General features: G+C 45.4%; 1 protein-coding gene across 1 annotated transcript in view; it reads right to left on the reverse strand.

Moving 5' to 3' along the window:
• Positions 1–17,252: 17,252 nt before the first annotated feature.
• Positions 17,253–22,669, reverse strand: part of JHY (junctional cadherin complex regulator) — a 33,261-nt gene continuing 27,844 nt past the window's right edge. Inside the window, exons 6-8 of the mRNA XM_035140007.2 lie at positions 22,469–22,549; positions 19,363–19,488; positions 17,253–17,933 (exon numbers count right to left, since the gene is read on the reverse strand). Of these exons, the coding sequence (XP_034995898.2) occupies positions 17,730–17,933; positions 19,363–19,488; positions 22,469–22,549 (411 nt within the window). The 3' untranslated portion in view covers positions 17,253–17,729. The remainder of the gene's footprint in view (positions 17,934–19,362; positions 19,489–22,468; positions 22,550–22,669) is intronic.

Here is a 22,669-nt window from a genome sequence, read left to right on the forward strand (position 1 = left end):
GTACTTTGCTAGGCTGGATGACCTCTGGAATGTTGTTGTCGCTGTGGACATTCTGCAAGGGCAAGGAAGCTGCACTAAATGACCTCTGAGGTCCTCTCCAGCTCTGAGATACTAATGAAAAATAATACCCTCCCAAAGTATCCAGGAGGATTGATGGCTTGAAGAAGCCAATAAATAAAATCTGTTCCAAAGAGAGGGAAGACAGATGGAACCTGCAAAGATTCTCAAGCTATTTAAGCGTCTGGCTGTGTGGAAATTCTACCCTCTTGCCTTCTGCTGCTGCAAAACAACAGTCTGACGGGTCTTTAAAGACTGCGATCCTATGCCCACTTCCTTGGTACACGGTTTCTTGGGAGGAAGCGCCGTTGAGTTCAGCGGGAGGAACTTCTGAGCAAACAGGCACAGGGCGGCCGGGGATGCGTGTCTTTAAAAGAGCAGACAGTCGTGAGTAAGTCCTACTGATTTCAGGCCAGTCTGCACAGAAGAAACGCGCAATTCGGTGCGTGCTCATCATCCTCCAGAAGTAAGGCCTGTGGCATCCCATGTTACCCACCCAATAAGTGCGCGCAGGACTGAAGCCACAAACCCTGTTGTTCTTTGTAAAGTGCCTGAGCGCCCTCTCAGAAGAACCCCGCCTTTGGAAGAAGAAAAAATTCACCCTGTCTAACGCAGAAGCTCTCAAGCGTATGACATGGTTGTTTTCCTGTCCTTATTAAACGCCCCCCCCCCGCAAAAAAACAACAACAACAACAGCTTTTTAGGGTGGTTAGAAAAGAAGTCTGTTTGCAAGGACAGAATAGAGCGCAGCGCCTTCCAAGAAACTTTTTTGGGGGGCGTAATTGACCAATTTGCAAGTGGGAAGAGTAAGGAAGTATGGGTGAGAGAGACAGCGAGACACTCCTCTTAATTTCACCCCTATAACCGTCTCCAAATTCCAGCTAATTTCCTGCTTATTCTCTTCCACTAAGCTTTCTCCCACCGCCATTTGAGCAAGCCACACATTCCTCATACCATGTTAGAAAAGAAAGCCTCCCTAGAATTGAACCCTTATAAAGACCCTGGTGATGGATATCTGCTGCCTGCAGTGCAAGGAAAGGATTTCCACGTTCAATTACACCGTAGGACTAAAATTCCCTTCGGGTCTAGTTTACTTAGATCTTGCCTAAGCCTTGTGCAGAACGGGAGCATTTCGGGATGCGTTTGGAAGAGAGACACAGTCCTTGTCTACTTTGCCTTGAGGAGGGATCCTTAAAGTCAAACTTCCCGCGCCTCGGAGCCTGTGGCCAGATTACAGCTTTGATCCTGTGTTTCGCTCGCCACTGTTTCCTTGTCCCTTTGGCCTTTAGAGGTCCCGATTTTTCATCTCCACGGTCCGATGATCCTTTCTCGAGTTTTCCCCAGCCAACATCAGACTTGTTCACTCATGTATACAAAAGTTAAATGCTTGAAATAATGTATGTTTCCCCGTTTTTGTGGGTTTGGAGAATATTAGCGAAAATATACTACTACTACTACTACTACTACTAAAAATATAATTTTTACAAATCGCACGTAGGGAAACAAAATAAACATTCGGAGAATGGGTGATTGTCATCTTGCGACTCTCTTGCGGTAACGAAACCAACCCAGATAAAAGATTCATCCATGCATATTTACTCCGAAGTAAGACCCTCGTGCTACGTTCGAGGAGACAGTCTTACTCCCAAGTAAGTGGTTGCAGCAGCCTTAATGGGTTGATGTATAAGGAAGGATGGGGTTTATTTTCCCTATCCCTCGTTCCTCTCCCTAGTTAGCTCCCCGCCAGGATCTTGCAGAACGGTTCCCGCCACAGCAAAACGGGCCATTCCCTCTTACTTCACCCCACAGAGTGAAATGGGAGCAAATGCACAGGCTCCGCTCCTTCTGCTCTGAGGCTGCCTTCGAATCATGCAAGACTTGATTGAATGCCCCACTGAAATCAGTTTGCAGATATGGTATTCAGAAAAAGAAAGATTTTTAAAAAAAAATATATTAAAAGAAAAGTGGGAAGTGTTTCTCAAATTATAAAATATTTGTATCATGTCAAAAGGAGCAGTGTAGCCATTTATTTGCAAGACCTGATTTGTGCTGCTGATTCAAAGCAGCCTTTTTAAAAATCTATGGTTAGTTAGTTCCAGAGAAATAAGCCTGCTCTTTTGGAAGGAAGGACAAGAGAAAAGTTAAAGAAAGAAAGAAAGAAAATCTCTGTCATTTTAACAGCTATGCTAATCTTATGACAAAGTCAGTAATTCAAAAGGGCATTCCCCTTTCCCCAGTTAAGGACTGCAATCCAATCAATTGATTACAAACATTCACTGTGTAATCCTATATATGTCTATTCAGAACTAAATCTCACAGAGTTCCAAGGGGCCCACTCTCAGGTAAAGGGGCACAGGTGTACAACCTTATTTGACTAAAATGGGGCCCCGATATATTGGCCAGATTTATTTATTTTTTAAATGTATTTTAATACCAATATATGGGGAAAGAGTGGATAGTCACCACTGTCTTGCCAGAGACACCACCCACTTCTCACACCCAGGATGGGAATATATCCTTTATGGGGGGCCTGTGACTTGCTGTATGTTCTTAGACTACAACCACCATCAGCTCTGCCCATTGGCCATGCTGGCTGAGGCTGATGGGAGCTAGAGTCCTATGTGCCTCCAGCAAGACAGATGTGTACCATCTGAAAACGAGCAAAGCATGTTTCTTGATTCAGAACTACTGTGTTTACTCATATGAAAGTGTAAGCAAATGTAATCAGTGGCTTGATCAACTAATCAAATTAAACCCATATGATTAATCAGATTAATCAACGACATAACTTGAAGTGGCCGGGGGGTGGGTGGGTCTGCTCTACTTCAGTCAAAGGAATATAGGGTTGCATAGGAAGATGGATGTTTGGGGGGGGGTAGAGGGATTAAAATCACACACTCCGAATGAATCAGAGTGGAATGTCCCCAAAGTCCTATGTATTTATTTATTTTCCAAAATTTATATGCCACTGACTCTAGAACAACAGACAGTCTAAAGTAGTCATTAAAATTCCAATAAAAAGGCAAAACATTAGAAACAAGTTACATAAACATTTGAAAACCTGAAATAAAATCAGTACGGCAATTTTAAAACACTTACACTTCCTAAAACTACGTTGACAAAATTACGTGCCAAAATTCTATGGCTAGAACAAAGTGTTTTGCAGAGTCCAAAACCAATACACTGAAGGCACCTGCTTAAGGCAAATATTTAAAAATGTAGTATAAACACCAACAATTGGGAAACACTGGCCTGCGAGCGCTCCAAGTGCAGAACAGCTCTTATCAAAGGTGTCACGGGCTTTGAAGACACTCAAACTCAGGACGCTAGGGAGAAATGTGCTAAGAGGAAGGCACGCTTGGCAAACCCTCACCAAGATCAACTTCTGCCCAGAAACCTATGTCCCCACTCAGGAAGGATGTGTGGATCCAGAATTGGCTCCACAGTCACTTACGGACTCACTATTAAGACTGTGTTTATGGAAGACAATCTTACTCAGCTACGAGTGATTGCCAAAGAAGATGTCAAACATACAACATTTTAGGAATTTCTAAAATGACCCTGTAAGGCAGGCCAGTATGTTTGTCCCCATATTATAGGTGGTGTATGTTTGTGTGCACTTATTTTACAAGTATTGCATAAACAGCAGGGCTGAGCTTTGCGTCAGGGACTTCTGCCACTGACAGCTGCTTTTAGTGGGTCCACTTGTGGGAATGTTCAGGGTCGCAGGAGAGGATATATTGTTTATTAATATCCTTCCTAACTTGCACTAGCAAGTTTCTTTACTTAGCAGAGTTTACATTCCCCTTTTACATGCACAGCATATAGCTGGTTGCAGGCTCGTGTGAGCTTCTCACTATTATACAATTCAGTCTGTCTCAGATTGAATTGTACGTTCCTGGTAGGTTCCCTTGAATCCCTCTTAAAAGAATAAAGATGCGGCAATCTTATTCAAAGTCAATGAAAGAATTTTACTTATATCAGTTCACAGTTGGATTCCTGAAGGCAGACTTAGTTACAAATATGTACATGTGGATCTACCCCATATGGGTGAATAATCCCAGTGCTTCTGCTAGCTGAGAGCTAGCAGAGCAGTCCTAGCTAGAAGCTGGTCAGACGAAGAAGGAGGTCAAAAAGGGAGGTGTGCTGCGTGACTCGTCCTTTTGTTACCTGGACAGGTTAGGTCACACCCACCTTCTATCACATGCAAAAGGAAGGATGCTCCAGCCAGGAGGAACAGGAAGTTTTGACTGGCTGGACCAAACATTCCCTCACATGTCTTCTCTAGCTTTACAAGGAATGTTGTACTTGACTGCCTCTCATGGATCACAATCCACACACCACTAAGATGTGTTGACAGTAGGCCCTACTTCTCCAAATCACTTCACCCCTGAGCACAGTTCTTGATCGGTACCCATTGAAATGGGCTCAAGGCTGACACTGTTAGATGCAACCAAATGCTGAAAGACCGGGGGCTCCGGGTGTGTGGTGAAGCGATCACACATTGGCTATCCCATTCTCTCTGAGGAGAAATGCCCTTGACAGAAATCCAGTTTTCATTTGACCCTCATCTCAACCCCCTTGTAAATGGGCTGGTGAACTTGCTATAAAGATAAATGATGGTGGATTTCAGGCTTTCTGTCCTCATGGAACGCACTCAGTTTGCACAGGGACACACACACCCCAGTCACATGTTGCAGGAACACTGCTGATAGCCTAGTAGACACACTCAATTCATAAACAGTTCTGGCCAAAACTCTGTCTGAACTGAGGCTACATACAAATGACCCACAAATTAGAATTGGGGGTTCGCTCCAGTCTTAGTTATCCTTTGGCTCATTGAGATCAATGGAACCTTAACAAGTACAGTATGACTAGGGCTGCACCCATAACCATGTCTACTCAGAAAACAAGCCCTATCTAATTCATCACCCCCCATCGTTCTGCCCGGACACTGAGGTCCAGCGCCAAGGGCCTTCTGGCGGTTCCCTTGTTGCGAGAAGCCAAGTTGCAGGGAACCAGGCAGAGGGCCTTCTTGGTGGTGGTGCCTGCCCTGTGGAACACCCTCCCATCAGAAAAACAGCTACCAGATTTTTAGAAGACATCTGAAGGCAGTCCTGTTTAGGGAGGCTTTTAATCTTTAATCAATTATTTTATTCTTCTGTTGGAAGCTGCCCAGAGTGGCTGGGGAAACCCAGCCAGTTGGGCGGGGTATAAATAATAAATTGTTATTATTATTATTATTATTATTATTATTATTATTATTATTATTTAGGCTTATTCCCAGGTAAGCAGAGTTAGGATTGTAGCCTAAGGCTTCCTACATATAATGCGTTTAGGGCACTTGGGTTTGCCTAAAAATCCTGGGAACTCTAGTTTGCTCCTCACAGGGGTACAATTCCTAGCACCCTTAAACTACAACTCCCAGGATTCTTTGGGGGGAAGTCAGGTGCTTTGAATATACAATGTGCACACAACCAATGTCTTGATTCAGCTCTATGGTTTCCCCCACTTCTGAGTCTGGATCTCTCCCTCCCCTCCACTTCACATCTTTGCCCTATATCTGACAGATGTACTGGCCAGCCATTTGAATGTAGATCTTGTTCATCTGATCTGCACTTGCCCCTGTGCTTCAGACAAACTGCCTGCCTTTAAATAAATATTTCTAAGGACTGAATGCATCTGTATCCAATCAAACATACACAGGTCTCTTAATTCTTAATAAGAGTACAACAATGTTGCCTAAATGCTGAAAAACTGCTCATTTTGATACAGGAAAAAGTCACACTGATATGAACATTCAAAAAGGGCTTGCAGTGAGTTCATTGCGTCACTGGTTCTAGCCAACTGATGCTGTGTACAGACAGGTTCTGCTGAAAACATGTATAACTGTCTCTCCTCGAGCTTGATCCACGAGAAGACTGGCGATTGTACATTTGAACACACAGCAGTGGGTGCATTTCCACATTGACTCCATCCATCAAGTGCTGTACATTTGTGTATGTGATGTGTGATGTGGAACATAATGTGCATTTCTCTGCAGCTATTCGATTGGTCTGACACGGTCGCTTGTATTCTGTGATGGATAATTTCATCGAGTCACTCAAGATCCGCTTCTGAGGAAGCCCTCAAGGTTCTCTGCAGCACAGTTTGAAAAACAACGTCTGCTGATTAATGCAAGCTTGAAGGTTAAACCATAAAGACTGAGCCTTTTAGCCAAGGGAAACTCCTTTTCCTGACTGCACAGAAAGAAAATATTGTTGATCTGGAAGTTTAAAAGGGCAATCTGACCTGTTCTTTTGGATAACAAGCTACAGTGAGCGCCCTCCACATTTCATTCTAATGATAGGATAGCAAAAAGCTATCATTCCGAAACGGGGGATCATGTTGTCTAGGATATAATATAAACACAGTCATTAAACATGGTTAGGAAGGTAAAAGATTTGTATTCCAGAGTATTCTACCTCTTGACACAAAGACAACACTATATTTACAGTATAATTTTACAACCCTCTTTTAAAAATCAAAATCCTCAAAGTGGTTGACAGCCTAAGTAAAAATAAACATTTCCCCTTACTTGCTAGCATTTCCATTAAATCACTTCTGCTCATCCTCCTCTTGTGACCTTCTACTTATTAATTTTATTTTTCTCATGCCTGGCTAATATTCCTGTAAGATAGGGATCAGTCTTGCGACCTTCTACTTATGAATTTTATTTTTCTCATGCCAGCCTGACTAATATTCCTGTAAGACAGGGATCAGTGGGGAACCTTTGGCCCTCCAGATGTTGCCATGCTCCAACTCCCATCAGCCCCAGACAATGGTCAGGGATGATGTGAGCTGTCATCCAGAAACATCTGGAAGACCATAGACACCCTATCCTTGCTCTAAGGCAGTGTTTCCCAAACTTGGGTCTCCAGCTGTTGTTGGAACACAACTCCTATCATCCCTAGCTAGCAGGACCAGTGGTCAGGGATGCTGGGAACTGTAGTCCAAAACCAGCTGGAGACCCAAGTTTGGGAAACCCTGGACGCTTAGAGCCCAAGCATGCTTACTAGAGAGTAAGCCCCTTTGATCACCATGGGACTTACATGCACTGTGCATCTTTCTCAAGCTGGGGACATGGTTACTTCCCAAGAACGCCTGGAATTTCAAAGCAACTCCATATAAGGAAGACATTACAGACATTCATTGACTTACAAAGGTATTGCAAGGCCTCCCTGTCTTTTAATCATTGCTGTAAATAATTTAAAAAAAGCAACAGAATGTCTGGCCTCAAAGGATTCAAAAAAGAGAAGTCAGCACTTTTCAATGACCCTTTGGTAAGTTTTAGCCACTCAAGCTTTGGAGGACATTCACAACATAGGAAACTACCACCAAGTCAGACCATCTGGGTCCATCCAGCTCAGCAGGTCAACACGGACTGGCAGCAGCTCTCTAGGGTTTCAGGCAGCTCTACCTAGAGACACCATTTGCATAGACTGCAGTACTCTATGCTCCACTACCCAGCAATGGCTCTCTCCCCTTTCCCAACTACCCCGGCCGACAACAATTGAAATACCATTCTGCAAAGAGAATAAGCGAAATGTCCTAAGACTCAGATGGAGTTCTCCAAGGGTATTGAAAATGAAAGTATAAAAATATTCATTGATTGCTCAAGTTCACTGTTAAAAGAAGCGACAGAACATTGTTAAAAGTTAAAGTGCTGTGGAATTGATGGGTACAATTTAGGGGTTTAATGGGTACAATTTGAATGTCTCTAAAAGCTGAGGTTGTACCTGCCTTTTTCAAAGGTGTCCTCATTTCCAGGTGATGTGGAAGATGTAAGGAAGGCACGGACAGTACAGAAGGTGATCAATTAAGACATTAAGCATTTCCCAACACATGGCCTCATTTGCATTTTATCCTAATAACAAGGCCATCAGCTCATTTTCAGGGGAGCACGGGCTACTTCAGCTAAATCCTTGGATCAAAGCAAAAATGCCCGCTTGCATTTTCTAATCGGAAAGGGGAATGCTAATTTAGAGCCCTTAATGTGTGGTGGTAAGAGACTCCTTCAATTAACCAAATTCTATGGGCTCAGGAAAATAATAATAATACTAATAAAAAATAGATACAAAGAGAGTCAGTCTGGAAAGGCAGAAATGCTTATTAAATCAAAGAGGTCCAGCATTCATTACCTCCAGCATCTGGGGCCAAACACTAGGCGTGCAGCTCATCAAAGCAGTGTGTGTGTGTGTGTGTGTGTGTGTGTGTGTGTGTGTGTGTGTGTGTAATGGGTTAAATTGAGAATATAATCTAATTAAAATATTAGATGCGAGTAAATAGTTCTTTGATATCCCTCTGAAGCTTTCATTAAAAAATAGGTTCTCCAGCTTTATGTTCGAGGGATTATCACATCTAATCAGAGAAACAAGTTTTGGGCCCCACTGAGAGATGCTTCAAAGTGTTACCATTCTGGGGTGGGATGATTATTATCTGTAGATAAGCAGTTCTTATGCAGTATGGCAATGTTACTCTGTCGCAGGCAATATCTGGGAGACCTAAGTCAGGGCCAGTGCTATAATGAAGTTTGCTGAGGCAGCTGCCTCAGTGGCACTCTGGGGGAGAGCTGAACCAGGCAGAGGGCCTTCTCAGTGGTGGCACCCGCCTTGTGGAACGCCCTCCCATCAGATGTCAAGGAAATAAACAACTGTCTTGACTTTAGAAGACATCTGAAAGCAGCCCTGTTCAGGGAAGTTTTTAATGTCTGATCTTTTATCGTGTTTTTAATGTTCTGTTGGGAGCCGCCCAGAGTGGCTGGGGAAACCCAGCCTGATTGGCGGGGTATAAATAATAAATTATTATTATTATAGCAGATTTGGACATGGGTGCTCATGCATCTCCCTGTCACCTCAGTGAATATATAGGAGGGGAGCTAAACTGGAGTAGACCCAGAAAGAAAGAGAACTCCACCCCTGAGTGTGGGCCACTTCAGCATGGTGCAATGCCACATTGTCACAGCAAGTATGTGACTGCACATGTTGGCAGGGTGGATCACATGGTTTGGTGTTTCTTTTTTTCCTGGGGAAGGCCATTCTTTGAGAACGGCCCACCTCACATGCACACCATTGCAATGTAGCGTTGTGCCCTGCAGAAGCACCTCTTGCTTTGCAGGGAATATAGGAGAAGAAGACACAGCATTTGCTCTGCACAGGGTAGGATTTAGGTTTGATGAGGCCCTAAGCTACTGAAGGTAACGGGGTCCTTTATATGTCCAGCTGTGCTTTGTCAACAACAAATTTTTGCTTTTTTGTGTTGAATATATGCTATATGGTAGTTTATGGACCTAATAGGTATCTAAAGCCATTTGCACATGTTGCCGTGCAACCAGTCCATGCAGAATGGAGGCACCCTATACAGTGGAACCTCGGTTTATGAACACCTTGGTTTATGAATTTTCGATTTACGAATGCCGCGGACCCATCTGGAACGGATTAATTCACTTTCCATTACTTTCAATGGGATGGGAAAATTCGCTTCAGTTTATGAACGCTTCAGTTTATGAACAGACTTCCGGAACCAATTACACCCATGCTTCAGGTTAAGTACGCTTCAGGTTGAGTACTCCTTGGACCCGTCTGGAACGGATTAATTCACTTTCCATTACTTTCAATGGGAAAGTTCGCTTCAGTTTATGAACACTTCAGTTTATGAACAGACTTCCGGAACCAATTGTGTTCATAAACCGAGGTACCACTGTATATAGCAATGAGCAAACCAGTGATATTTTAGGGAGCAGGCTAGCAGGCAGGGCCCATTAGTTACATCACAGGAGCCTACATAACACAAAACACTGTTGCTGTATGAGGTTTTATTTTATTTGTTTTCCTTTAATTTTTTGGGGGGCCGCCAAGAGAGTGGGGCTCTAAGCTATAGCTTGTTTAGCTTATACGTAAATCCAGCACTGGCTCTGCACGAAGGAGGTCCCAGTTTTAATTCCTGATGGAATCTCCGAAGCAGGACTGGGAGAGAACCGTCACTGAAATCCTGGAGAGCTTCTGTTAGTCAGTGTATACTGAGCTGGATCGACCATGGTTCTAACTCTGTATATAAGACAGCTTCCTAGCTGTGAAGGGGTCCAGAAACAGAGCACCTTTCAATTTATGGACCTGCTAAATGCTTTCTAGTTTGGCTTTCCAAAGGAGCAGTGGAGCCACATTCTTGGGTCGTGCGAGGTTCCGCACCTTGCGCAAGGTATGTAAGATTATTTATTATCTTATTTGTTTTTTTAAAAAGCCACTTCTGTATCTCAGCTTCACAAAAAGATAATCAAAGCGGTTCACAATGAAAACCACATGCAAATTTACAGATCACCTGCTGACGGTTACAGGAAATATGTGGTCTGTGTAAGTCTGGCAGCACAGAAAGGTTTTCAGCAAACATTTAAAGGTTAATACATAGAAGATGCCTGCTGGCAGGGCCGTCTTAAGCGCCCCTGGCACCATGGTGCACCGGATCCCTCCGGCGCCCCCCACCCCGTTTCCCAGCGCGGCCGCCACAGGCGCTGCTGCGCGGCGGGCGGGCAGGCACAGCGGGGGGGCCGTGGGCGCAGCTGCGCAGCGGACCGGCCGGCCAGCGGGCGGGCGCAGCTCGCGGTGCCCACCTGGCGGGCTGGCACCATGGTGCCCTGCGCCACCCAGCCTGGCCGTAGGGCCGGCCCTGCCTGCTGGATCTCCTTAGGAAGAGTATTCCACAGGACTGGGCCAATTACACTGTTCACTATGTACCAGACCCCTGGAATTTGCCATGGCTTTTGAGTATTCACTTGAGGTTGTGTCAGACAGCCTTTGCATTGTGCATCCATGACGATTTGTGCTCAGGATGGTATCGGGGTGGTTATATTCGTTCCCACTTTCAATACTATTTGTGCCTGCAAGCATTTTTGGGTGGATATGCTGCTTCATTTCCAAACAGTGCATGTCCTGTAGCTTCCCACTGAAATCCTGTAATTTTTTACACCAGGATTTCCCCCCCTGATTTTTCTTTTGTTGTGCTATCATGCAAGAGTTGCCCCTCCAGACAACAATACTGTGGATAAGCTTGGGGAAGCATTACAGAATCCCTAATAAAGTGGAAGGATGTGTGGACTAGATACAGTATGAATCTACCACTGGTGGCAGAGGGGGCCTTCTCGGTGGTGGCGCCCACCCTGTGGAACGCCCTCCTATCAGATGTCAAAGAGAAAAACAACTACCAGATTTTTAGAAGACATCTGAAGGCAGCCTTGTTTATGGAGGCTTTTAATGTTTAATAGATTATTTTATTTCATTTTTCTGTTGGAAGCCACCCAGAATGGCTGGGGAAACGCAGCTAGATGGGCGGGATATAAATAATAAATTATTATTATTATTATTATTATTATTTCAGTGATATGCTGCAGAATATTTCTTCCTTCCTTCCAAATGTTGGTATACTGCTTAACTCTAAGGCAGTCTCTAAGCCATTTTCAAAATAAAAAGCACCATATGGAGATATATATATCTATATGCATAACAATCCCCTTCATGGATCAATGCCTTGTCGTGGCGAAGGGGCTTGAATAACTCGGAGAAGCTATGAGCTATGCCATGCAGGGCCACCCAAGATGGACAGGTCATAGTGGAGAGTTTTGACTAAACGTGATCCACCTGGAGAAGGAACTGGCAAGCCACTCCAGTATCCCTGCCAAGAAAACTCCATGGACAAAGACAACAGGCATATAAAAGTTATGACGCTGGAAGATGAGCCCCTCAGGTCGGAAAGCGTCCAACATGCTACTGAGGAAGAGCGGAGGACAAGTACAAGTAGATTCAGAGCTGATGAAGCGGCTGGGCCAAAGCCGAAAGGATGCTCAGTTGCGGATATGCCTGGAAGCGAAAGGAAAGTCCGATGCTGTAAAGAAAAATATTGCATAGGAACCTGGAATGTAAGAACCATGAGTGGAGGTAAGCTGGATGTGGTCAAAAATGAGATGACAAGAATAAATATCGACATCCTGGGCATCAGTGAACTAAAATGGAAGGGAATGGGCGAATTCAGTTCGGGTGACTACCGTGTTTCCCCTTTTTTAAGACGTAGTCAGAAAGTAAGCCATGGCAGCATTTTTTAGCATTAGTGAGATCTAAGACACCCCCCGAAAATAAGACATACCTCCATGCGAGACCGCCGAGCGCCCCAGCCAGCCAGAGGGGCCTGGAACCGGCTGCTGTTGCTGCAGAGAACGCATGGAGCGCCCTGCAGCGCCTGGCCTCTTCTTTTCTTTTCTTTTTTTTGGGCTGCCCGAGGCCTGCCGCCCCGCCACCGGAACCGGCGGTTGCAGAGCGGAGCGCTCCGAAGCAGCGAGCGCTCGGAGCGCCCTGCAGCGCCTGGCTTCTTCTTTTGCGGGGGGGAGGAGCTGCCCGAGGCCTGCCGCCCCGCCGCCGTAACCGGCGGCTGCAGAGCGGAGCGCTCCGAAGCGCCGAGCGCTCGGAGCGCCCTGCAGCGCCTGGCCTCTTCTCTTTTTGTTTGGCTGCCCGAGGCCGGCGGCTGCAGAGCGGAGCGCTCGGAGCGCCCTGCAGCGCCTGGCCTCTTCTTTTGGGGGGAGAGCTGCCCGAGGCCTGCACCCCGCCACCGGAAGCGGCGACTGCAGGGCGGAGCGCTCCGAAGCGCCGAGCGCTCAGAGCGCCCTGCAGCGCCTGGCCCCTTCTTTTGGGGGGAGAGCTGCCCGAGGCCTGCCCCCCGCCGCCGGAAGCGGCAGCTGCAGAGCGGAGCGCTCCGAAGCGCTGAGCGCTCGGAGCGCCCTGCAGCGCCTGGCCCCTTCTTTTGGGGGGAGAGCTGCCTGAGGCCTGCCCCCCGCCGCCGGAAGCGGCGGCTGCAGAGCGGAGTGCTCCGAAGCGCCGAGCGCTCGGAGCGCCCTGCAGCGCCTGGCCTCTTCTTTTGGGGGGAGAGCTGCCCGAGGCCTGCCCCCCGCCGCCGGAACCGGCGGTCTGCAGCGCCGAGCGCCCAGCAATGCTGGGCGGAGCGCCGAGCCAGCAGCCTGCCGCCTCGGTGCCGCGCAGAGTGCCCAGCAGCACCACGAACCAGTGGCCTGGCCCCTCCGAGGAGGCCTTAAGGTACCGTACAAGACATCCCCTGAAAATAAGACACCGTGCTCTTTTTTGAGTAAAAAAAGTTATAAGACGGTGTCTTAAAAAAGGGGAAACACGGTATCATATCTACTACTGTGGGCAAGAATCCTGTAGCAGAAATGGAGTGGCCCTCATAGTCAACAAAAGAGTGGCAAAAGCTGTAATGGGATGCAATCTCAAAAATGACAGAATGATCTCGATACGAATCCAAGGCAGACCTTTTAACATCACAGTAATCCAAGTTTATGCACCAACTACCGGTGCTGAAGAAAGTGAAATTGACCAATTCTATGAAGACCTACAACAACTTCTAGAAATGACACCAAAGGATGTTCTTCTCATTACAGGGGATTGGAATGCTAAAGTAGGGAATCAAGAGATAAAAGGAACAACTGGCAAGTTTGGCCTTGGAGTTCAAAATGAAGCAGGGCAAAGGCTAATAGAGTTCTGTCAAGAGAACAAGCTGGTCATCACAAACACTCTCTTCCAACAACACAAGAGACGACTCTACACATGGATATCACCAAATGGGCAGCATCGAAATCAGATTGATTATATTCTCTGCAGCCAAAGATGGAGAAGCTCTATACAGTCAGCAAAAACAAGACCTGGAGCTGACTGTAACTCAGATCATCAGCTTCTTATAGCAAAATTCCAGCTTAAACTGAAGAAAGTAGGAAAAAGCACTGGGCCAGTAAGATACAATCTGAATCAAATCCCTTATGAATACACAGTGGAAGTGAGGAACAGGTTTAAGGATTTAGATTTGGTGGACAGAGTGCCTGAAGAACTATGGATGGAGGCTCGTAACATTATACAGGAGGCAGCAACGAAAACCATCCCAAGGAAAAGGAAATGCAAGAAAGCAAAATGGCTATCCAACGAGGCCTTACAAATAGCGGAGGAGAGGAGGCAAGCAAAATGCAAGGGAGATCGGGAAAGATACAGGAAACTGAATGCAGATTTCCAAAAAACAGCAAGGAGAGACAAGAGGGTCTTCTTAAATGAGCAATGCAAAGAAATAGAGGAAAACAATAGAATGGGGAAAACCAGAGATCTGTTCAAGAAAATTGGAGATATGAAAGGAACATTTCGTACAAAGATTACCATAATCAAGGACAAAAGTGGTAAGGACCTAACAGAAGCAGAAGACATCAAGAAGAGGTGGCAGGAATACACAGAGGAATTATACCAGAAAGATATGGAGGTCTCGTACACCCCAGGTAGTGTGGTTGCTGACCTTGAGCCAGACATCTTGGAGAGTGAAGTCAAATGGGCCTTAGAAAGCACTGCTAATAACAAGGCCAGTGGAAGTGATGATATTCCAGCGGAACTATTTAAAATTTTAAAAGATGATGCTGTTAAGGTGCTACACCCAATATGCCAGCAAGTTTGGAAAACTCAGCAATGGCCAGAGGATTGGAGAAGATCAGTCTACATCCCTATTCCAAAGAAGGGCAGTGCCAAAGAATGCTCCAACTACCGCACAATTGCGCTCATTTCACACGCTAGCAAGGTTATGCTTAAAATTCTACAAGGCAGGCTTAGGCAGTATGTGGACCGAGAACTCCCAGAAGTGCAAGCTGGATTTCGAAAGGGCAGAGGAACCAGAGACCAAATAGCAAACATGCGCTGGATTATGGAGAAAGCTAGAGAGTTCCAGAAAAACGTCTACTTCTGCTTCATTGACTATGCAAAAGCCTTTGACTGTGTCGACCACAGCAAACTATGGCAAGTTCTTAAAGAAATGGGAGTGCCTGATCACCTCATCTGTCTCCTGAGAAATCTCTATGTGGGACAAGAAGCTACAGTTAGAACTGGATATGGAACAACTGATTGGTTCCAAATTGGGAAAGGAGTACGACAAGGTTGTATATTGTCTCCCTGCTTATTTAACTTATATGCAGAATTCATCATGCGAAAGGCTGGACTAGATGAATCCCAAGCCGGAATTAAGATTGCCGGAAGAAATATCAACAACCTCAGATATGCAGATGACACAACCTTGATGGCAGAAAGCGAGGAGGAATTAAAGAACCTTTTAATGAGGGTGAAAGAGGAGAGCGCAAAATATGGTCTGAAGCTCAACATCAAAAAAACCAAGATCATGGCCACTGGTCCCATCACCTCCTGGCAAATAGAAGGGGAAGAAATGGAGGCAGTGAGAGATTTTACTTTCTTGGGCTCCTTGATCACTGCAGATGGTGACAGCAGTCACGAAATTAAAAGACGCCTGCTTCTTGGGAGAAAAGCAATGACAAACCTAAACAACATCTTAAAAAGCAGAGACATCACTTTGCCGACAAAGGTCCGTATAGTTAAAGCTATGGTTTTCCCAGTAGTGATGTATGGAAGTGAGAGCTGGACCATAAAGAAGGCTGATCGTCGAAGAATTGATGCTTTTGAATTATGGTGCTGGAGGAGACTCTTGAGAGTCCCATGGACTGCTAGAAGATCAAACCTATCCATTCTTAAGGAAATCAGCCCTGAGTGCTCCCTGGAAGGACAGATCGTGAAGCTGAGGCTCCAATACTTTGGCCACCTCATGAGAAGAGAAGAATCCTTGGAAAAGACCCTGATGTTGGGAAAGATTGAGGGCACTAGGAGAAGGGGACGACAGAGGACGAGATGGTTGGACAGTGTTCTCGAAGCTACGAACATGAGTTTGACCAAACTGCGGGAGGCAGTGCAAGACAGGAGTGCCTGGCGTGCTATGGTCCATGGGGTCACGAAGAGTCGGACACGACTAAACGACTAAACAACAACAACAAATGCATAACAATGAAACTGGAAGAACGTTGATTTGGGAATCGTTTCACACTGTGCAGAGTAAGGGCTAAGGAAGCCATATTGCTCACTTTGATTCCTGAATATAATTTGTAGAGTCCTAGAAGGCACAGAAGGGTGACTTTTCCATGCCACTGTTTCTGCAAAATGAACGCCCAAGTAACTGAAACCATGATTTCGTTCAGTACAGGCAGCTCCCTGTTTATATGCATTCAATATGTGCATGACCGTGTATACATGCGTCGTGCTGAACCCGGAAGTGACCTGGAAATGTCATAAAGATGTCACTGAAACATTACTAAAAGGGTGGAATGGGGTGTTTGCAGGCTTTTTCATGGGTTTCAATTATACATGATTTCATCAACATGTGATCAGGGCTGGATTTAGGTTTGATGAGGCCCTAAGCTACTGAAGGCAATGGGGCCCTTTTTATGTCCAGCTGTCCTTTGTCAACAACAAATTGTTGCTGTTTTTTGTGTTGAGTATATGCTATATGGTAATTTATGGGCCTAATAGGTATCTAAAGCCATTTGCACATAACAAATAGGAGCCTACACCACACAAAACACTGTTGCTGTATGTGGGTTTTATTTTATTTGTTTTTTATCTTTTATTTTGGAAATGTACATCCAGTTTTTCCCCCTTTAGATTTTTTTGGGGCCCTAAGCTATAACTTGTTTAGCTTATACGTAAATCCGGCACTGCCATAGCTGCCAAGTCTCCCGTATTCCCTGGGAAATCCCCGTTTTCCCAGCTGTTCCTAGCTGAAGAAACAGATTTTTTTTTTGTTTTATTCTGGCGCAGCGGCCATTTTGGAACTGGGTGGAGCATGCTCAGAAGTGACTTTTCATGCTGCTCTGCCCAGTTCCAAAATGGCTGCACAGTGCGACTTCTGGCGCAGTGGCCATTTTGGAACTGGGCAAAGCAGCATCAAAAGTCACTTCTGAGCATGCTCCGCCCAGTTCCAAAATGGCGGCAGCGCTACTTCCGACCCGGTCCCTTATTTCTCCGACAGCAACTTGGCAGGTATGGGCACTGCATGTGAGGTGCCTTGGGATGTAACCCCCACGTAAACAGGGCTGGGCTGGGTGGGCTGCCTGTAGTTCACTAAGCTTTTAGTAGTTCAAGTTCCCGATCAAGTGTCACCTGCGATCCTTGGGGAAGGCACCAAAGTTACACCTTGGCTTAACTGTTGCTTTGCTGTTTTTCTTCATAGCAAGCCACCCCAGAGCATTTACTTCAAGTCAGCTTGAGCATTTGACAGCATTTCAACACACATCATTAGCATAAAATCATATGTATTTACTTTAGCTGAGTTGGCTGACTTCTGCCTGACTGGAAAATACAGCGTTCATTAACCCCCCCAAACAACAACAACAACAACAACACAACCCCTCACCAACCTGGAGTGGCCCTAGGTGTAACATGACATTGGCCCAGTGAAGGATTTGGCAAGGAAATAATAAAAGGGGAAAGGTGGTGTAAATAAATTAAGACCGTTCTAGAACATTACCTATCCAACTCTTTAATTAGCAACAATAAAATCTGACATAAAAATAAAAATGAGGGAGGGAGGGTGAAGGAGAGAAAAATACTTCACATCTTCAAAGTTCATTTTGTGATAGCAGAAACTCATAATTCAATGCCAGTCCTTGGGCATTCGGGGAGACCATCAAAAGACAAGAGCAGAGCAAAACGGTCCAGTTCTCTGCTACCTCGGAAGGCGTGCAGTCAGTCCCTGGGACTTTGGGCTCAGTCTCATACAATATGAAGGGTTTTGAAAGCTGCAACAACTTGCTTCTCCTTTTCGTGCCTGTTCTGCAGGGATTCGAGGGATGAAATGGGAGGAAGATTCTCTCCGTTTAAGGTGCGTGCCAGATTCTTCTCGTCCTTGGGCTCTTGTTCCGACAACTTCGACACATAAAGCTTGGGCTTGGGGATGGTCTTGGCGTACTCGAGGGCCTGAAGGAAGCAAATGAAAAAAAATGAATGAACACAGCAGGGGGACACACTGTGCTTCCCAGGAAAGGGCACAGTTACATATCCAGCATTTACTTCACGTCTGGAAGTGCCGGTGGCGGCTGGGTTCAGTTTTCAAGTGGGAAGCCGTATGCTGGAGGAGGGGTGCTTAACCCTCTGCCTGGCTTCTGTTTCCACACAGAGTGGGGGATCGTTCCACACAATGATCTCCCACTCACATCCCTCACACACTGTTCCCCCCCCCAGCTGGGATTCCACATGCAAGTTTGGAATATGGGAGTTTAGAATATTAGGACCCTCGTACCTACGGGACCGTCTCTCCTGGTATGCCCCGCGGAGGACCTTAAGGTCCACAAATAACAACATTTTGGAGATCCCGAGCCATAAGGTGGTTAGAATGGTCTCAACTAGGACCAGGGACTTTTCAGTACTGGCCCCGACTTGGTGGAACTAGGAGACCAGGGCCCTGCGGGATTTGACATCTTTCCGCAGGGCCTGCAAGACGGAGCTGTTCCGCCTGGCCTTTGGGCTGGACTCAGTCTGACCCCTGTGTTTTCCTCCCTGTGGTTTTGATTCGGGCTATTTTAAAATGGGGCTGCATTTTTAAAATTTTAAATTGTTTAACCTGTATTTTAATTGTTTTTTCTTTTATGTCTTGTTGTAATTTTACTGTGTCAGCCACCCTGAGCCCGGTTTTGACTGCTGAGGGCGGGGTATAAATAAAAATTATTATTATTATTATTATTATTATTATTATTATTATTATTATTAAAAGTAACTAGGGTTGGGGAAATCTAAAAAATTAGGAAGTGGGTGTTGGACGAGGTAAGGATGCTTTACCATGCCTGCCATCTTCCCAGCCACTGGTCTGCTGAAATCACCTTCATGCTGCTTTAAGGGAGAAGCAGCAGGTGAACAGAGATAACCATTCATTAAGTGGTGATTTACCGTGTGAACCGCATGTTTTACAGCACAGAGAGCCTCTGTGGGCACGTCCAAGTGGCAGTTTATCGACTCGGCGTTCCTCATGCGTAAAAGCTTTGCTTAGTGCCTGCACCACACCGTCTTTTCATCAAAAGGCCACCTCAAACCATCTCCCCGCTTAATCTGGATTCAAAGTTTCCAGCGGAAAATCCATTATGTAAATAAAATCCTAGTGAAATGGCAAAAGTGGATTGAGCTGAGGTGCGAGGACGAGAAGCGGGATGGCCTTTTGATGAGAATGGTGTTGCATGGATGGTGCCAAAAAACAAAACAAAAAAACACCCCACTTGCATGTGATGCATGAGCAATAAACTGCCACATGGAAGCATCCTATGTGCTGTTGACTCAAGGAAAAGAGCTGAGCATGTCCACCCAGTGCCTCTTATCCCTCTGCTTGCTGAGTTTCTCTTTCTGGGAGCTGACTCACCTTCTGCCTCGACAGGGCCGATTTGTTGTCGTGCCTCGGCTGTGGTTTCCGAGCGCTAGAGATGTTCTTCATGTTTTGTTCCTTAACCTGCTTGGCATATTCCTTCTGTTGCTTCATCTTTTCCGTCTGTCGGGAGACAAATGGCAGTAGTCGTAGGGCTGTTTAACAAGTCTGGGATGCAGTGTAAGGATGCGGTGTGATGGTTGGCGATAAATTTAGAGACAAGAGCAGAGACTGTTGATATCCCAACTGCCCCTATCAGCTCCGCCAAGCATGGCCAATGGTCCAGGATGATGGGAGCTGTAGTTCAGAAATATCTGGAGGGCACTGTGTCAGCTGCTCCTGGAAGAGGATAGAATGCTCGACTTCTTAAACCCAGGAGACCTGGGTTTAGAAATCCCTGCTCAGGAGTACAAAGATCTGTGGGTGGTATTTGTCAAAGCATGGTCTCTCGCCCTAGCCTACATCACAGTAATGTTGTGAAGATGAGATGGGGTTTATGCCACCGTAAACATCTTGAGGAACACACAGGATACAAACATGACTAATGACTTAAATAAATTATCTTCTGTTCTCTTTTGTGTTTCTGATTGTGTGGTCAGATCACCCATTTTACTTTGAGGGTGTGGATAGGACACTTAAAGAGAAGTCACTGAGAGTTTAGCTCACTTTTGGCTTCATAAATGATATGACATGTGGATATTCTATCAGGTTGAACAGGACTATCAGCCACCATTCCTGCTCCTCCTCTCATGTTCCAGGCAGGTTGTTCATCTTTTATGTTTTTTAAACAACCGAAACAGTTATACAGTGGTACCTCCGGTTATGAACGTAATCCATTCTGGAGGTCCGTTTGTAACCCAAAACTGCTCATAACATGAGATGCGCTTTCACTAATGGCAGCGTTTGCAAGGGGGACGGTACGTAACACAATGGTCCACTGTATATCCATCTGCCTTATTTCAACAATGGAGACATGTTCAAACTCAAGTTTATTTATGCATTAAATTTATATAGTCACCCATCAACAAATAGCCCCTGGGTGGCTTACAAGCAAGACAATATTAAAAATTTCAATATTTAACTACTGGAATTTATAGTAAGTGGATGAGACTTTCCTTAGAAATGATTTTTCATCTTAGACGCCACTCGTGCCATTCCAGTCATACCCGGTGATGGATTAACCACTGGTCGGACGAAGCACGCGCTTAAATCTTTATTTTATGGTTTAATATTATTTTTATTTAAAAATCATATCGGGGAGGGCGTATAACCTTTTCAGTGCTCAGGGCTAACAACAACAACAACAATAACTACAACAAAAAATATTAAAAACACGATAAAATATCATCATTGTGGCCCTAGTCATACCAGAATGGCATGTTATGCTTGACATGTAAGTTTATGGAGAGAAAAAAACCTCATGGTTTCACGAAGGCTGTATGTGTTGCTATGGACCTCTGCATTTATTCCTATTTCAGCTGTCCAATCTGCTTCATTTCACACACAAGGCCAAAGGAATCAAAGCAGCTTTTAAAGTACTCTGGACCGGTGCTGTCTGCTGAATTATTTCCCCCACTGCAACACCCCGCGGTGCTCTCCTAGACTGCAAATGCTATATGACTGTTGCCTTATCAGTAGGGTGGAAGGGCAGCCAGGATTATGTTCTCCCATCTATCTGCTCAGAGCATCTTGCAAAATCATCCACGGTAAAGGGGGAGAAAAGAGGCTTCTTTCAGGCCCTTTCTTGGATGATTGGCTCCATCTTCTTCTTTGGTCCAGCAACACCTGATGTTTCTTAACAGGGCCTAATGTGCATTCAGCTACTCTACGGCTGCATTTGCTCTGCTGTGTTTACTTTCATTTTCCTCCCTTCTGCAATAAAGCCAGGCCATCTGAATTCGCAAGGGCAGCTCAATTGCATTAAAGTAATGCACACTTGAACCAGCCGGAAGAGAATAAACTTGGGTGTACTTATCTGCAATTGGAATTCTCCGCAGGTGAGTATCGACTAATGGATACCTTTGCCAAAGGGCAAAGAAAACGGCAGATTGAAAATATGATCTATTTTGAATGCGCCTGGGTTCGGAGGACACAGTGTCCGCCCCTGCCCCCACCTCTGTTTCTTTGGGTCAGGAAGAACAAACAGAACCACAGGGATGGATGGGAGCGGATCATCTAGTCCAGATTCCCTCAGGCTGCCCCCACCAAGATGTTTTGGGGACTCCAGTCCGCATCAGCCCCAGACATATTTGCCATTGATGAGGGATGATGGGAGTCCAAGTCTCCACATCATTCCCGACTTTTCAAACCTCCACTGCCCCCAATTTCAAATCCATTGTCCTTTAGGGATGCTGCTACATAACACCAAGGATTCATTCGGGAACAGCCCCACACCACAAATTTGTGTACTATTTGCAGGTGCTAATTTAAAGGTATAGATGCCTCCAGGAAAATGGACAGTGGGGGTGGCTGGGGTCTCACCGGGACTGTGCTTCCTTGAAAAAAAAGGGGGGGGGAAGGACAGCAGGCTCAGGCCCCTTAAGCCCACCCCCATCCCAATTTTTCTGATTGTAAATTGATTTAACTGATTTTAATTCTGCATTTTTACATTGTTGTGACTTGCCCTAGGAGATAGTGGTGAAGGGCAGGTAACAAGTCTAACAAATCAATTAAAAACATAATAGCAACAACAACAACAGCTTGTATCCAAAGTAGCACTGGTGGATTTCTGCTGGCCCTGTGGCACTTATGTTTCCTCTCCCCACTCCAGAGACGATTTTGGAGGCACACCAGAGGCTTCAGGGGAGAGGAGAGGTCCATTCTGATAGTGTACATAACTTGTGCTAGTGGAAGGGGAGCATTTGATACTGCCCAATATTAAAGATATTAATATTAACAACAATAATATTAAAATAAAAAAATTCCTTCAGTAGCACCTTAAAGACCAACTAAGTTTTTATTTTGGTATGAGCTTTCGTGTGCAACACGGCTACCTACCTGTAACAATAATATTGCACCTGTTGTTGTCCCCAGTGCAGGACAGTTGCAAGATGTGCAAAAGATTTAATTTTTTTTTAAAAAAAATGCCATGCATGCTGCTTACTTTCTCTTTGATGGTTTCATAGTCAGGTCCAAGGCCTCCAAGCTTGAGGTCCATCTTCATGTAGCCTTTTGTCCTCGAACCCTAAGCAGAGAGTTGGGATGAAGTTTTGCTTCCTGAGCAAATGGCAAAGACCTCCGCCATTCATTGTTTGACGACTTATTTAACCAGGACTGCAAGGATCAGTAATGACCACAGGAAGAG

Source organism: Zootoca vivipara, chromosome 15 (genome assembly GCF_963506605.1).
Source record: "Zootoca vivipara chromosome 15, rZooViv1.1, whole genome shotgun sequence".
NCBI classification, from domain to species: domain Eukaryota; kingdom Metazoa; phylum Chordata; class Lepidosauria; order Squamata; family Lacertidae; genus Zootoca; species Zootoca vivipara.